Source organism: Melanerpes formicivorus, unplaced genomic scaffold (genome assembly GCF_026170545.1).
Source record: "Melanerpes formicivorus ecotype bairdi unplaced genomic scaffold, bMelFor1.0.p_v2 SCAF_30, whole genome shotgun sequence".
Taxonomy (NCBI): domain Eukaryota; kingdom Metazoa; phylum Chordata; class Aves; order Piciformes; family Picidae; genus Melanerpes; species Melanerpes formicivorus.
The window spans coordinates 6,089,972-6,104,427 of NW_027142382.1; the positions used below are offsets into that span (position 1 = coordinate 6,089,972).

General features: G+C 38.3%; 1 protein-coding gene across 15 annotated transcripts in view; it reads left to right on the forward strand.

Annotated features, from left to right (window-relative positions):
• KDM6A (lysine demethylase 6A) overlaps nt 1-13,875 on the forward strand; it is a 168,075-nt gene extending 154,200 nt beyond the window's left edge. For 8 of the 15 annotated variants that reach the window (XM_068155131.1, XM_068155136.1, XM_068155135.1 and 5 more), the window contains 6 exons: nt 607-794; nt 2,013-2,154; nt 7,331-7,457; nt 8,365-8,535; nt 8,798-8,876; nt 10,907-13,875. In XM_068155131.1, the coding sequence (XP_068011232.1) occupies nt 607-794; nt 2,013-2,154; nt 7,331-7,457; nt 8,365-8,535; nt 8,798-8,854 (685 nt within the window). In that variant the 3' untranslated portion in view covers nt 8,855-8,876; nt 10,907-13,875. The other 7 variants (XM_068155132.1, XM_068155142.1, XM_068155134.1 and 4 more) reach the window with 2 other exon arrangements.
• The last annotated feature ends 581 nt before the right edge of the window (nt 13,876-14,456 follow it).

Below are 14,456 nucleotides of genomic sequence, written 5' to 3' on the forward strand. Positions count from 1 at the left end.
ACTATCAAACTGGGATAAGGAGTTCATGCTTAGGAAACCCATATGGAGGTGTTTCTTCATGCTTCTCAGAAGAGTTGACATTTACTGGCTGAACACAGCATAGCCCTGTGGATCAGAGTTGAGATGGTGCCAACAGGTTGCTTGTTGTGTGGATAAGCTTCAACTGTGTACAGTGACAGCAAGAGAAAATGGTTGGCATTGTTAGGACAGAAAACATGCTCAAGAGCTGATATGGTCTGTATGTGAAATCAGTTGGTGGTTAAAAAAGCAGCATTTGGCAGCAGTGGCACACTAGATCTGACCAAGGATTTCTCTGCCTCAGCATTAATAAAATAGTAGGAAACATACAGGAAAGTAACACATAAATGGAAGCTGTGAGCAACTAGATGGTTAAGTGTTTTAATGTCTTTGGGGGTGTGAAATGGGTAATCAGGATCAGGAATTTTATAGATGAAACTTGCCTTTGAACAGGTCCTTGTGGGTCACTAATTAGATGCAAAGAGCATTTATAAGGGTGATCAGTTTTTACAGGTAATTTCATGAGTTACCATCCACTAATGTGTTTACTGATAAATGCTGAAGAATTGGCTTTTCTTGTCTTTCCAGGAATAATATGAATTTCCTAATGGGATCTTGGTGGCCAAACTTGGAAGATTTGTATGAAGCTAATGTCCCAGTTTATAGGTTCATTCAAAGACCTGGGGATTTGGTGTGGATAAATGCTGGGACTGTTCATTGGGTTCAGGCTATCGGTTGGTGCAACAACATTGCGTGGAATGTTGGCCCTCTTACAGGTATGGTTGAGTAGTGCCTGTGCTGAACTACAAACTTAGGAAATAGTATACTACCTGTGTGCAGAGGCTGCCATTTCTTACTAATTTACTATGTTTCAGTAAATTCCTAAAAAATGAAGTATTTTAAGACTTGATATGTTGAAGCTTAAATAATTGCATTGATAAGAGGAAGCGAAAGCCACAAGAGTGCGGCTTTTGCACTCGTTCATTTGATGGACTCGTAAAATACTACAGCTGTGTAGCAAACACTGGCAGAATAAAATGTTTATATTAATTCTTAAAACATTTCCTTGACATTTCCTCCCAATCTTGGTTCTGCCAGCAGACTGTACCATAGCTGGCATATGAGTTCAAGGACTTGCTGAATCTAGCTTTTTCAGGACAGCAGATACCTGATTGCTCTTTCCTGATGCAATAAACACAAACAGTTGTAAAATTCTGCATACAAGGAATATCAGGTTTTCCTGACCTGCTCTTTTAGATGTCCAGTTTTGAACCATGGTCTTGGGGAGAATTTCAGATGAGAAAACAGAAGAAAATTTACCAGTGAAAATGAGATTCTGTAAAGCAGAGAGAATGTACTTCCAAAACCTTCTATTTTCTTGGATAGTTTAAGATATTTCATAATGGTGCAATAAATAATGTTATCTGCAGGAGTTTCTGATTGACTGACACAGAGCTCACTTGTTCAGTCACAGTAAATTTTGTAAAACATTTGTTTTTTAAAGGGTGGGGTGAGTAGGCTGCTTAATGAAAAAGTCTGACTCATTGCAACCAATCTCTTGAAGTTGCTGTTCCCTTTTCAAGGCACGTTATATCCATAGCATCGTAAAATTATGACAGAGAGTGAAGAGAATGAGGTGCAGGCATTTCAAATCTAGAATATTTTTTTTTCTAAATCTGAAATACTTGAAAATTTATTAAGTAAGCCTTTTTGAAGTACTGCCCTTGTTCATCACAGAAATTGAGTACTTGTCGGTAACTTCATAGATAGTTGTGCGGTTTTTTAGCATGATAAATACACCTCTAGCAGTCAACTTCATAGAATTAAGGCGTAGTTGGAATGAGTGGGTCATTGTGAATGCAGTTTAACCTTGCTCTAAATGGTATAAAATTTTATTATAATCAAATTATTTTGGCTCCACTTGATACTTATTTCTTAACTTGACTAATTCCTGCTGTAATTTTGGGTTTTGTTTTGTTTTTTGTTCATTACAGCCTGTCAATATAAATTGGCAGTGGAACGGTACGAGTGGAATAAATTGCAGAGCGTGAAGTCCATAGTACCCATGGTTCATCTTTCATGGAATATGGCTCGAAATATCAAGGTCTCAGATCCAAAGCTTTTTGAAATGATAAAGTAAGCTTTATTTACTTGAACATTTACCCTTTTTCTCTTGAAGCATGAAACAGTAGCTGATTTGTAAGACATCCCTTGTAAGACTTCCATTTCTGAGAAGTAAGCCAAAATTATTTATATTTTAGTCTTCAAAGAATGTATTTGTAGATACCATGAAGCTTGTTACATGTTATTTGATGTTACTGTGGCATAGCTTTAGAATTAGCTAATTAATTTTTAAGTGCCGTAGACTTAATACAGTGCTTTACGGAAGCATTCGACTTAGGTGACAAAAGCTGTTCAGAGAACATACAGTAAGGAATAACAAAGTTTGGTCATAGTGTCATAGTATCATGATATCAGTCAGGGTTGGAAGGGACCACAAGGATCATCTAGTTCCAACCCCCCTGCCATGGGCAGGGACACCCCACACTAGATCAGGCTGCCCAGAGCCTCATCCAGCCTGCTCTTAAACACCTCCAGGGACGGGGCCTCGACCACCTCCCTGGACAACCCATTCCAGGGCTTCACCACTCTCATGGTGAAGAACCTCCTCCTCACATCCAGCCTGAATCTCCCCACCTCCAGCTTCATTCCATTCCCCCTAGTCCTATCACTACCTGAGATCCTGAGAAGTCCTTCCCCAGCCTTCCTGTAGGCCCCCTTCAGATACTCACCTCGGAGCCTTCTCTTCTCCAGACTGAACAGCCCCAACTCCTTCAGTCTGAAGGACATTTCAACTGAAATGGTAGAATTAGAATGTTTCTTGATTTCTACAGTAAAGTTAATTTTACATTTCTAGGGCCTCTAGTTAGTGCTCACACACTGTCATTTGGAAGTCCAATATAAATCTTTTAATAAATACATGGAGGAATTTGAACACCTCCTTCCTTTTGCTCTTTCTTCTGAACAATGAATTAATTGGTGTGTAAAATGACAATAGAGCTTAGTGACATTTATCATGCTCATATTCCAAAATTCCAGGTTCAGAGCATCTTCAGGAATTTTCTTTAAAGAGTGCAGCTTCAAGCAAATTTAAATCACATTGCAGCCCCATTATACCTAGGGCCAAGAACAAATGAACTTCTCAGGTTTTGGGGGGGGAAAAAAAGCCAAACCCACAATTATCTTTATATAATCTTCACATGCCCAGCAGGCATCTGTTGTAAAGCTTGAAGCAGTTCTGGAATAGTTTTGGCAAAACAGGATTTCATTTTTTTGGCACATGCATTTTGCATTTGCACAAGTTTAGGGTTTTTTTGGCCGTGCTTTAGGCTTAAAATGAGGAAAGCATGACTGAGTAGCATCCTTCTCAGCTGACAGGAGCTGAGCTTTTTCTAATGAGTTAACTGAATTTTAGGTAGACATTACAAATAAAGATGAGGAGGAGCGGGTACAAACGTCAGTCTTGCATATAGTTGCTTTTTTCAGCCTACTGAACCTTACTTCAATTAAGCCCTTGTTGTGTGTTAGTTGTTGGGCAAATCCCAAGTACTCAAGTGTAGGATATATAGACATTTGTGTGTTGACACATATGTGTGTATGTATGCATGTGTATACAAACACTTGGGAAATCATGGTCTCGGATACAGCTGGTTGGATTTCATCTTGAATAGCTGACTTCTTGTCAGCAGGAGTTAAAAATACCAGTGACACAGCTGTCATCTTTTTTCTGTATGTGTCTAAAGTGTTCAGGTAACTTGACTTCTGTTTCTGGCACTTCTTAGGTATCAGAACAGAACAAAAGAATAGATTTTGCAAAAAACAAACAGCAGCCTGTAATTCCAAAAAGAAACAAATACATATATCTCTTACTGGATTATGTGAGAGTAATGACTACAAGTAAAAAACTACATTTTAATCATACCAGAGACCATAGTAATGAGGAAAGGAAATACAACAGCAGCAGGGATAAAATAATCATAGAATCATAGAATGGTCTGAATTGGAACTGACCTCAGAAGATCGTTTAGTCCAAACCCCTCTGTGCTAAGCAGGAGCATCCTCAACTAGATCAGGCCATGCAGAGCCGGGAAGGCTCTATTCCTTTCCAGGAAGGAAACTTTGCTTTTGATAGAAATCTGAAGCCACCTTATTTTTAGGTTATATGCAACTCAGCACTGTCTTGATAGATTAAAAAAAAAACAAACAAACTGAAGTGCAAAACCTGAAACTTCCCCATGAAATCTTAAGGTTTGGTGTTAACAGTAGACTCATGAGCAGGAACGCAGGCAGAGAAGATGATTTAAAACTTGTCTCACAAAAAGATAAATTAACTGCAAAGCTGTTAGATGGAAGCTAGAATTTTACAAATGGCATCTCAGGAAGAGAAGAATTTTAGAGGTGGTGGAAACATAGTAATAAAGGTTTAAAAAATTAATCCCAAAGTAACTGAAAGATGAAGTTCTTTTACAAAAATAGTTTTAGAAGCTTAAAAGAACATGACATGGGAGAGATGATTTTGCACAAAAGCATGGAGCCAGGTAAAATCTATTTTGGTATCAGCAGAGGAGATACGTTCCTGAAAGTTACCAAGAGGTCAGTTTTGCACTGCCATTGGGATGTTCTCCACACATGTCAGAGTTTTACTGGATGTCTAAATATTCAAAACAGTTTTTTTACTATCCAAGACTGGAGCAGGATGATGCCCATTTAAAAATCTTCTCTTGCATGTTTTAATTTGACTGAACAGGATATAGTCATACTTTTTACATCACTTGTAAAGAATTTGGAAGATATATGTGATCTAGATTCTCTTTTAACTGAATTCTCACAGTACAAGAATAAAAGACCTAGAGTACTCAAAGCTGACACCATTTAGCTTACACGTTTTTGACTCTGACAGACAGCTTTGAGCTTGTTTCAGACTGACCAAACTTCAGGAAATTGTGGTGCTTTTTAAAAGTGATAGTTTGTATGCTTCCTCCCATTCTTTGATAGCATGTAATAGCTGATGTTTATGTTCTCAGGTGTCATTACTAGAGTATGGGTTTTACCTACGAAGGGAGAAATCACCTTCCAGCTGTTGTTTGCAGCTTTGGTTGCAAGTTTGGCAAACTTTGCAGTGTTGTGACATGTGGCTTACATTTTTTTGTTACTTTAACACTAGAACCTCATTGAAAAGAACACTTTGAAAATTCTTTGCAAGTCAAGAGTGGAGAGCAATGGTGGCAGATGCGCTTCCAGTTGCTCTTTGGCATAACCAAAGACTTTTTTGGATAACAGCAGAAGAGAAGAATTGGTAGCTTTGAAATTCATTTAAAATTGGCTAGATTGCATTAAACAAAGCTATACCAAAGTGACCGAGCTTGTCAGAAGCGCAGTAGCCCAGCATTCAAGTGAATAAGTATGTGATCTGTCACATATGACAAGGCCCACTAACATGAAACTTGGAAAGTGTTGAAGGAGTTGCAGCTAAATGAGCTGTTTGACTGTTTTGAAATTCAGGACATGAAAATATGGTGATTAACATACAAACATGCTATCAGTTTTGCATGATTCTTACAGTGAGGGTATTGGTGAAGCCATAGATGTGCTTTTAGTGAAGGTGAACAGTCTGAGTGTAAAACATCAAGGGGGAGAGGATCTCCAAGTAAGCCTAAGATAATATTAACTATTTGGAAATATATGAAAGAAACTTTTTTTTGTTTTTAATATAGAGCATATATATTACATGTTTATGGCTTTCAAATGGGAGAAGGATCAAGTTGAAAACATTTGGAAAGAACTCCTGAGCACTTTGTTTTCTGTCCAATATTTATTCTTCTCCTTACATTTTTCCAATCTCCCTTCTTCATCTAATGAGCATGTAACATAACCACCCTGTAGAGGAGAAAATTAAGGTCTGCAAAAGCTGCAGCTGAGAGCTAAAAATTACTGAAAATAACATTGTAATTTAGAAATCTGGTGACCTATTGTGCCAACTTTTTAAATGGAACATGTTGAGCTCTCACAATGCCAGAAAACTAGTTTGATTTATAGTACAGAAGCATGGCAGGTAATTGTTGGTTTTAATTTGACATTTGACCAATTCTTTTCTTCATTCATAAACCAAAGTTTTAAAAAAACCCAATTTTTTTCCCTACAAAAGGATTTTCTTTTCTAATACTAACTTGTATTCTTTTTTCTTTCAAACTGAAGAAAATTGTTGATTTTTATTTCATAGTATCATAATATCAGTCAGGGTTGGAAGGGACCACAAGGATCATCTAGTTCCAACCCCCCTGCCATGGGCAGGGACACCCCACACTAGATCAGGCTGGCCAGACCCTCATCCAGCCTGGTCTTAAACACCTCCAGGGATGGGGCCTCAACCACCTCCCTGGACAACCCATTCCAGGGCTTCACCACTCTCATGGGGAAGAACCTCCTCCTCATGTCCAGCCTGAATCTCCCCACCTCCAGCTTCATTCCATTCCCCCTAGTCCTATCACTACCTGAGATCCTGAGAAGTCCTTCCCCAGCCTTCCTGTAGGCCCCCTTCAGATACTGGAAGGCCACAATGAGGTCACCTGGGAGCCTTCTCTTCTGCAGACTGAACAGCCCCAATTCCTTCAGTCTATCCTCATAGGAGAGGTGCTCCAGCCCTCTGATCATCCTTGTGGCCCTTCTCTGGACACCCTCCAGCACCTCCAGATCCCTCTTGTAATAGGGGCTCCAGAACTGGAGGCAGTACTCCAGGTGGGGTCTTTCTACTGTGTGTAGAATGATTCCTGACAAGAGCTTGACTTTTCAGACTTGGGTTAACTGAAAAGTTGTGCTGAGGTAGTAAGAAGGCTTTTAGGATGTTATTTAAGACAGTTCTTTGGATTAGGCTCTGGTCATTTATATAAAATGGAAACAGTTATTTTGAACTGCAGATAAATTATCCTTTCAAAAGAAAATACATTAATTACTTTTGAAAAAAGCACATTGTTCTTAAAAGATCACTTGCACATTCCAGTCAAAAAGGAAAGGTGCAGCTTGTTTGCAGGGCATGGAGCAGTACTGAAGTGAAACAAATCTCCACAAAGCTCCATAAGCATGTTGTGTAACTTGGTCTAAGTAACAAGTCCAGTGATTCTTATTAGCAAACTGTTTCTGAAGTTCCAGAGGAAGAAGAAACTCTGGGTACAGGGTCTTGAAAGAAATTTAAGCCTACTTGAGTCTTGCTATAAAGTTGAATATTTACTGAATATACAACTGCTTTTTGTTGCAGGTACTGCCTGTTAAGAACTCTCAAACAGTGTCAGACACTGAGGGAAGCTCTAATTGCTGCAGGAAAAGAGATTGTCTGGCATGGGCGAGCAAAGGACGAGCCAGCTCATTACTGTAGCATTTGTGAGGTCAGTAAAATTATGTGTTGGGCTTGGGTACTACTATATTTAAATAAATCTTGTCCTGTCTTTTGTTCTTGTTGCTATTTTAAATCTCAGCATCTGCTATTATGCTATAAACACATCTATGTGATGTAGTACTGTCTTCAAAGAGCTTATCAAGCTGTTTTAGGTGTAGGCTGTATTTTACTGCAGTCTCCTCCACAGTGCTTCCATAGCATTGTTATTCACTGGGATGATTTTCAATTCTCAGTTACTATTAAAAGTTGTTATCCTTCCTTTTGCAACAATTTGATCTGCTGAGCTTCATTTCAAAGGCGTGTCAGTCTTCATTTCAGAAGTCTAACAACAGTCCCAAATGAGGGAGAATTTTAGTATGTTTTCCTGACAGGACATACCTTTTTGCTGAAATTGTGTAGTTCGTTTTCTGTGAATAGTTCATTTAAAGTACCAGACAGTAATTTTAATGAAGCTTAAGAGAAAATAAAACTTTCCTACCCCCTGGAATTCAGTTTCTAGTTGTCTTCTGACCAAGGCTTTTGAGCAGCATGAGCGTTTGACTGAGTAGTGAGGAAATAAATCATGACCTTCTTTTGAAGACGAATTTAAAAAGGAAAAGTAGGTCTAATTGTTACAAATTCCAACTTTACTGGGTTACCCCTTTTAAGACTATGAATCCTGCTTTGTCAGTATTGACCAAAAGCTTTCTTGTAGTGCTGTTCATGCATACACCCTAAATGTAGTATTAGTGGGTTTACAATACTTCACTTCTCTGCCTGAGCCTTAGGAGGATAGATGTTCCCTGAACAAATCTGTGCATAGGGTAAAGTTGTAAACCCTGAAGAAAATAGAGTTTTCATGGTTTAACTTACAAAAAATGAGAGTGTAACAGTTGTCCTTGTTTCCTGTCTAACAGGTGGAAGTCTTTGATCTGCTTTTTGTCACTAGTGAGAGCAATTCTCGAAAGACCTATGTCGTACATTGCCAAGACTGTGCACGAAAGATAAGCACGAACCTGGAAAATTTTGTGGTGCTAGAACAGTACAAAATGGAGGACTTGATGCAAGTCTATGATCAATTTACATTAGTAAGTCAAATTAATAAGTGGGTGCATAAATACATTATTTGTAAAGCAATTGTAGACCGTCTTGGTACTCCATTGTATGAGTATCGTGGACTTTCTGATTCAAATGGAGGTATGGGTTGTGTGTGATATTTAGAGAACAAAAAGCTGAAGAGTCAAAATTATGTGAAATAGTACAGTAACTTACTGCAGAACATAACCACTGAGTTTTCAGGAAAAGTATGATGTTACAATTCATAAAGTTGTGGCTTTAAAAATCCAATAGAGATCACCTGAAGACCATAACTGGATCAGATGGAGATGGGAAGAATCAGGACAGTGAAGCTTGGAGAAACTAGCACCAGGTTCAAGAGCATCTCTAATACATTGGTTGTGGTATGAAGTCAGTATAGCAGCAGAGCATCCTATGCACTCAGACCCCTTCCTTCCCCTTCCCCACCCATCCCCTCCCAAATCAGCACTGTCTTTCTGCTTAGCAAGTGGATGCTCTCAAACAGTTCTGTCTTTTGGCTTGGGGCCTCCTTTGCATTTCAATTTAAAGCAAAAAGCCTCTTCGCCATTATAGCTTTGTGCTATATATGGCAGCCTCCTGCTTTGAACTGTATCAGCACAACTGTCCTAACATTTCACCCAGGTTTCATTGTTTCAGGCAAAGATGGCTTCTTTGTAATCACAATGAAAGTGATGCTGGATTTATTTATAAGCCTTGCCTTTCTGTCAAAGGAAACAAACGTTGAACTGTTATGAGAATTTCATGTTGAACTGAATACAGCAGCCCAGAAATGGCTGTTCCTTTTCATTTGTTTCTAGGTGCTGCAGAAAATGTATGTTTAGACATTTATTTCATGTAATGCTAGTGTGAGAAGTTGTGACCTGTTGAGTTAAGGCCTCAAGGTTCAGCAGTAGCAGCTGGCAAGTGTGCAGGACCACGTCCTCTGAATTTAATTCTTTTCATTGGTCCTATAAAACCTAAGGTGGTTGGACTTCAATTCGTGCTTCTAGGAGCCCATTGTTGTTACAGTTTGTGAAATACTGCAATTTCCAAGTGGTAGAAAAGCATATAAATTAATAGATATCTGTTCTCAGATACCTCATCAAGCTGAGTGGAAATGGGCAAGAACATTTCTGTATGGAAAAGAGGGGAGAGGAAGGGCTATCTTCTTGTCTGTGTTTATAACATTTTATAGGTAACAGTGATCTTATTGCCCCTAGAACAAGGGTTCTCAACCTGTGGGTAGCTCCCTACCCTGACCAAAGCCTATACCTGCAGCCCTAAAGGGCATTAACAGTTGTTCTCTTGTGAGATTGGTGTGCACATTCATTTCTGTTAAAGGGGATACATTCCAATTGAGAGGAATCATAGCCTGACAGTGACAACTCTCAGATCTAGGAGAAGAGTTAAGGTTTGTTGCAAGTCAGCACGAATTTAGTCTCAGATGGTGAAGGTGCAATAGGCCTAATAGAGAGGCTTTATGTTTGGGGTAAAGTATTGAGAGTAACCATGGGGAACAGCAGGTGCTAGTGTTCTATAGGTGGGTGTTATTGTACGAGTTAAACTGTCTTTAAAGACTGTGAACAGCTTCCTGAAGGGATTGCGCTTTCTGACAGGACTGATGAGCAGGAAAAGAGAAGGAAGTGCTGTTAAAGATTCAGCATTTTGATGAAAATGAGACAAAATTGCAATATTGGGAAGTAGTGAGGTATCTTCTGGACCTTAGATCCTGTAAGAAGGCAAGAACAAGACACTTAGCTTCACTCCTGAAGCACTCTGGTGGTGTCTACCAGGATTAAACAAATAAACAAGAAACCACAAAGGAAAAAAACACAACAAACAAACAAACAAGCCACAAAAAACCCAAACCAAACAAAAGACAACCAAAACAAACCCCTCCCACAACTTGTCCCTACCTCAGAAAAACCTGGACCTTTTCCACATTATGCTAACTTCAGGGTTCCATATTATTGTATAGGCAGAGGGAATAGAAAATGAAGCCTGCAAGGCATTTAAAGAGACACAGATGTACACCCACCATTGATAAACAGGTTGAGAATCCCTGTATCTAAGGAGGAATCTATACTGAGCCCACATGGACCTCTTTGCTGCCACAATGGGACTTGTTTTGACAACTGATGCTGGGTTAACACAGCCGCCCCCAGAGCATACTCCAGTCTGCAGTATAGGCAAAACCCTAATGCAGAGCAGTCATTAGGGTAAATTGGAAAAAAATGCCAGTGTGCACTTGAAAGAGTCCTGAAGTGAGCAAACAATAGAGTGTGTGACTAAGTTCTGGTGGTTGCAATTTGTGCAGGTCTCGGTTGAACAACTGAGTTTTGCACCCTTGTAGAAAAGGTAATTGAATGTTTTCTTTTTCAGGCTCCTCCATTGCCATCCTCCTCATCTTGACATTTTTTCATGGACATTAAAATGAAAACTTTTCTGATATTCAGGAAGTGACCCAGTTCTGCACCACTGATTTTTGTAGCTATCCCGTAAGGCTGCTGGCTGAAAGCTGTGTCTATGCAACCTTCCAAGTGCGGAGTGTCAACCGACTGGACAGGAGAGAGCACTGCCTCCTACTCCAGAACTCAAACCGAATAAAGCTCATCCAGCTGTACTTCAAACAAACAAACAAACACAAAATAATAAAAAATTCCACGTTTTGTATATATCTGACAAAACTGGCAACATTATACAGACTACTGACTTGAAGACCACCTCTTTTGTATTTCTCTGTTTCTGGGCTGATGAGTTGGTTTCATCCATTTTTTTTTTTTCCCCCCCTTCAGGATTTCCCTTGGAAAAAAAAAAAAAAGTACTAGCTTAGCTGGTCATTTCTTTGTAAGGTAGTTAGAAATTTTAAGCCTTTTTATTTTTGGCAAATTTTTTTCCCCCCTCCCCCCACTTTTTCCTCTTTTTTTTTTTAATTTTTAATGTGAAGAGTTAGGGCGATATAAAATTTTTTTTTTCCTTTTTTTTCTTTTTTAACTGCTTTTATGAGTTGGTTTTTTTGTTTTTTTTTTTCTTTCCTCTGTCTTGTTTGGAAACCACGACGGTTAACGCTTTTGGGTTCCTAAAATGAAAAAAACAAGGATTTAAAACAATGAAACAGCCAAGTCACAAAGATGATAAATGGGTTGCACATAGACTTTAAGGAATAAACTTCAGATTGGTGATTTTTGTTTTGTTTTGTTTTGGGGGTTTTTTGTTTGGTTGTTTTTGTTTGTTTGTTTTCTTTTTGTTTCTAATCTCGATGTAAATTTACACTATTTATAAATACATATTTATTGCTTGGAAAAAAAGAAAAAAAAATATTTGTGAATGGAATGCTGTTATTTTTTTCCAGATTACCTGCCATTGAAATTTTAAGGGGAGTTCTGTAATTTCGAACACTACTCCTATTACATTTTCTATATGTAAATAAAAAAACAAAAAAAAAAAAAACAAAAAACAAACTGCTTAGCATTGTACAGAAACTTTTATTAAAATTGTTTAATGTTTAAAGGTTTTTCTATTGTTTGAGTTTTAAAGAAAAAAAAAAAAAGAGAGAAAAAAAAAGACACAAAAAAAAAAAAAGATTTTATGTACAGTGCCCAGTTTTTGTTCTTCCTTTCTTTTTTTTTTTGGAATCTGATGATATATATATATATATATTTTATATATACTCTTGTGCTTGTGTATATATATAATATATATAGAACCTCGAATATAAGTATCTGTATAAAGATTTAGAGACGAAACTTTTTGCTCGTTTGAAGTAGAATTGGAGGTTTGTCTACTGTAAAGTATTGCTTACAAAGGTATGATTATTTTTAAAGAAAATTATATGGTATGTATCCTCAAGACCTAGAATGACCTTCAGGCTGGTTTATTGTTGAATTGCACTTTTTGCAATAACAGACCAATAAATAGTTGCTGCCAAAACGTAGTGATAGAAAAGCTGAAGTAACGGCTAAGCTTGTCAAGCTCTTCGAGAAAACAAAACCAACCACCGGCTCTGGCAGGAAGTTTGGCACTAGTTTTAGAAGGGGAATGGCAAAAAAAAAATAAAAGGTGAATTTGAATTTGGGGTGGGGATATTCTCTAGAGTTCAACCAAATGGCAACTTCTATATGACAGTATGTTCTCTTAACCATTTTCAAAGCTAAGACTGAATCGCCTTGGCGTCATTGTTGACCCCCAAAAGGACGTTGTTTTGTGGTATACTATTGTATTTTCACCTATTTTGTAATACAAATTCACTGGTAAATTTTGGAAGCACTAGGTTTATTTAGGAGAAGTTTATAATATATCATTGTAACAGTTTGCAGTTTTAATGATGGTATTTATTTTAAGTTGCTCCTTTCTCATTAGCTTCTTGAAAATGCATTAAATCTCAATTTCAAAGTGGATAGCTTTCTTATCGATCAGAGTCGACCGGTGCAGGAGGCGCTGCATCAAACAGTTTTGCATCATTTCTCATTCATTAGTGGGGTATGTTAGTGGTTGCATTGTTACATTTTTTGTAATCAGTGTGAAGTGTTAAAGGCACAGAGCATGCTAATAGTTTTTCTTGAACAAAAAAGAAATCGCCTCTTACGTCGTAGCTTGGAATGAAGGGTGTTTTAATGAAGAATCAGTACAGCTTGTCTAATGCTGTTACCACAGTTTAACTAGAGTTACAAATTACTTTCTTGCTAGTTCTCACAACAGTTGGACAAAAAGGGTACAGAGATTAAAGAAAAGGATAGCAAATGCTCTTGCCAGCGGAATGATCAACTAGCAGTTAGGAAGCCAGTATTTGCAGTTCTGTAAAGATGTAAGTCTCAGCTCTTGATAACAAACTCTACAAATCATAATTATTTTTTTTTTACTTATGTATTTTCTGCAGTCATAAATATTGTAATCTTGACAAACCATGCTGCAACTGAAAAGCTACTCTTCTACAGTAGTCTTAAACCCAAATAAAAGCAAGATAACTTACCTCAACTAATGGTAAACACAAAGTCCTCGTTTCTCAGTGCTGCACCAGAGTATTGCTAACTAGGGAAAGAGCTGCTGTGTGCTAATCAAAAGGGCTTCCTACCTTTCCTCCCCCCTGGAGAAGAGGAGACACCATTACCACAGAAAGAAATTTGTATGTCACCAATGAACAACCAGACCAAAACAGTCGAGCGTCAGGCAGTATTGCTCATTGTGCATGGAGGTTTTGTCATGAATTTGAATTGCTGCAGGGCTCTACATTTGCAGTTTTCATACTACTTAATTACACTGTGCTCCTAACCAATGGACAGTTTTGATCTATAAGCTTTTATGATTTAGAATGCTTTGTTTTCATTTTATTAAAAAAGCACAAGTTAATATTTTATCAATTGTAGTCATTACAAAGCACTCCTGCTTCTTAAATTACAGAACTGGTGATGGAAGTGAAGCAGCTGTAACCTACAGCTGTTTCAAGCATAAGCAATTGGGTGAGACAAGGGGAGGTGGGAGTCTTAAGCTGAACTGAGGGCACTAACTGGCTTTCCAGGGAACCTCAGGCTTGGTGTCCTTGAGCTCCACAGCTGAGCCATACTGTTAAGTTATTCTGATTTGCTTCTGGCTAACAGTTACTTTAGCAGGCAAATGGAAGATTGACCTATAAAAGCGTACAAATGGCCAAAGATGTGGCATTTATTGCTCACAATTTTTGAAAGGTACAGGCTAATACAAAAGAGGGCATTATTGGAGAACTCATAAAACCAGAGCTAAGAGGAAATTAGAAATAAATAGCAGCATTGGCTGGACCTGAGAACTGTCCTGGAGGAGTATGACAACAAAGGGATCCTGTAAACGGGGAGAAGGAGTAGTCTTGTGTTTCTGATTGCCCATTGGAATGGACTGCCCAGGGAGGTGGTGGAGTCGCCGTCACTGGAGCTGTTCAGGAGGAGACTTGACAGGGTGCTTG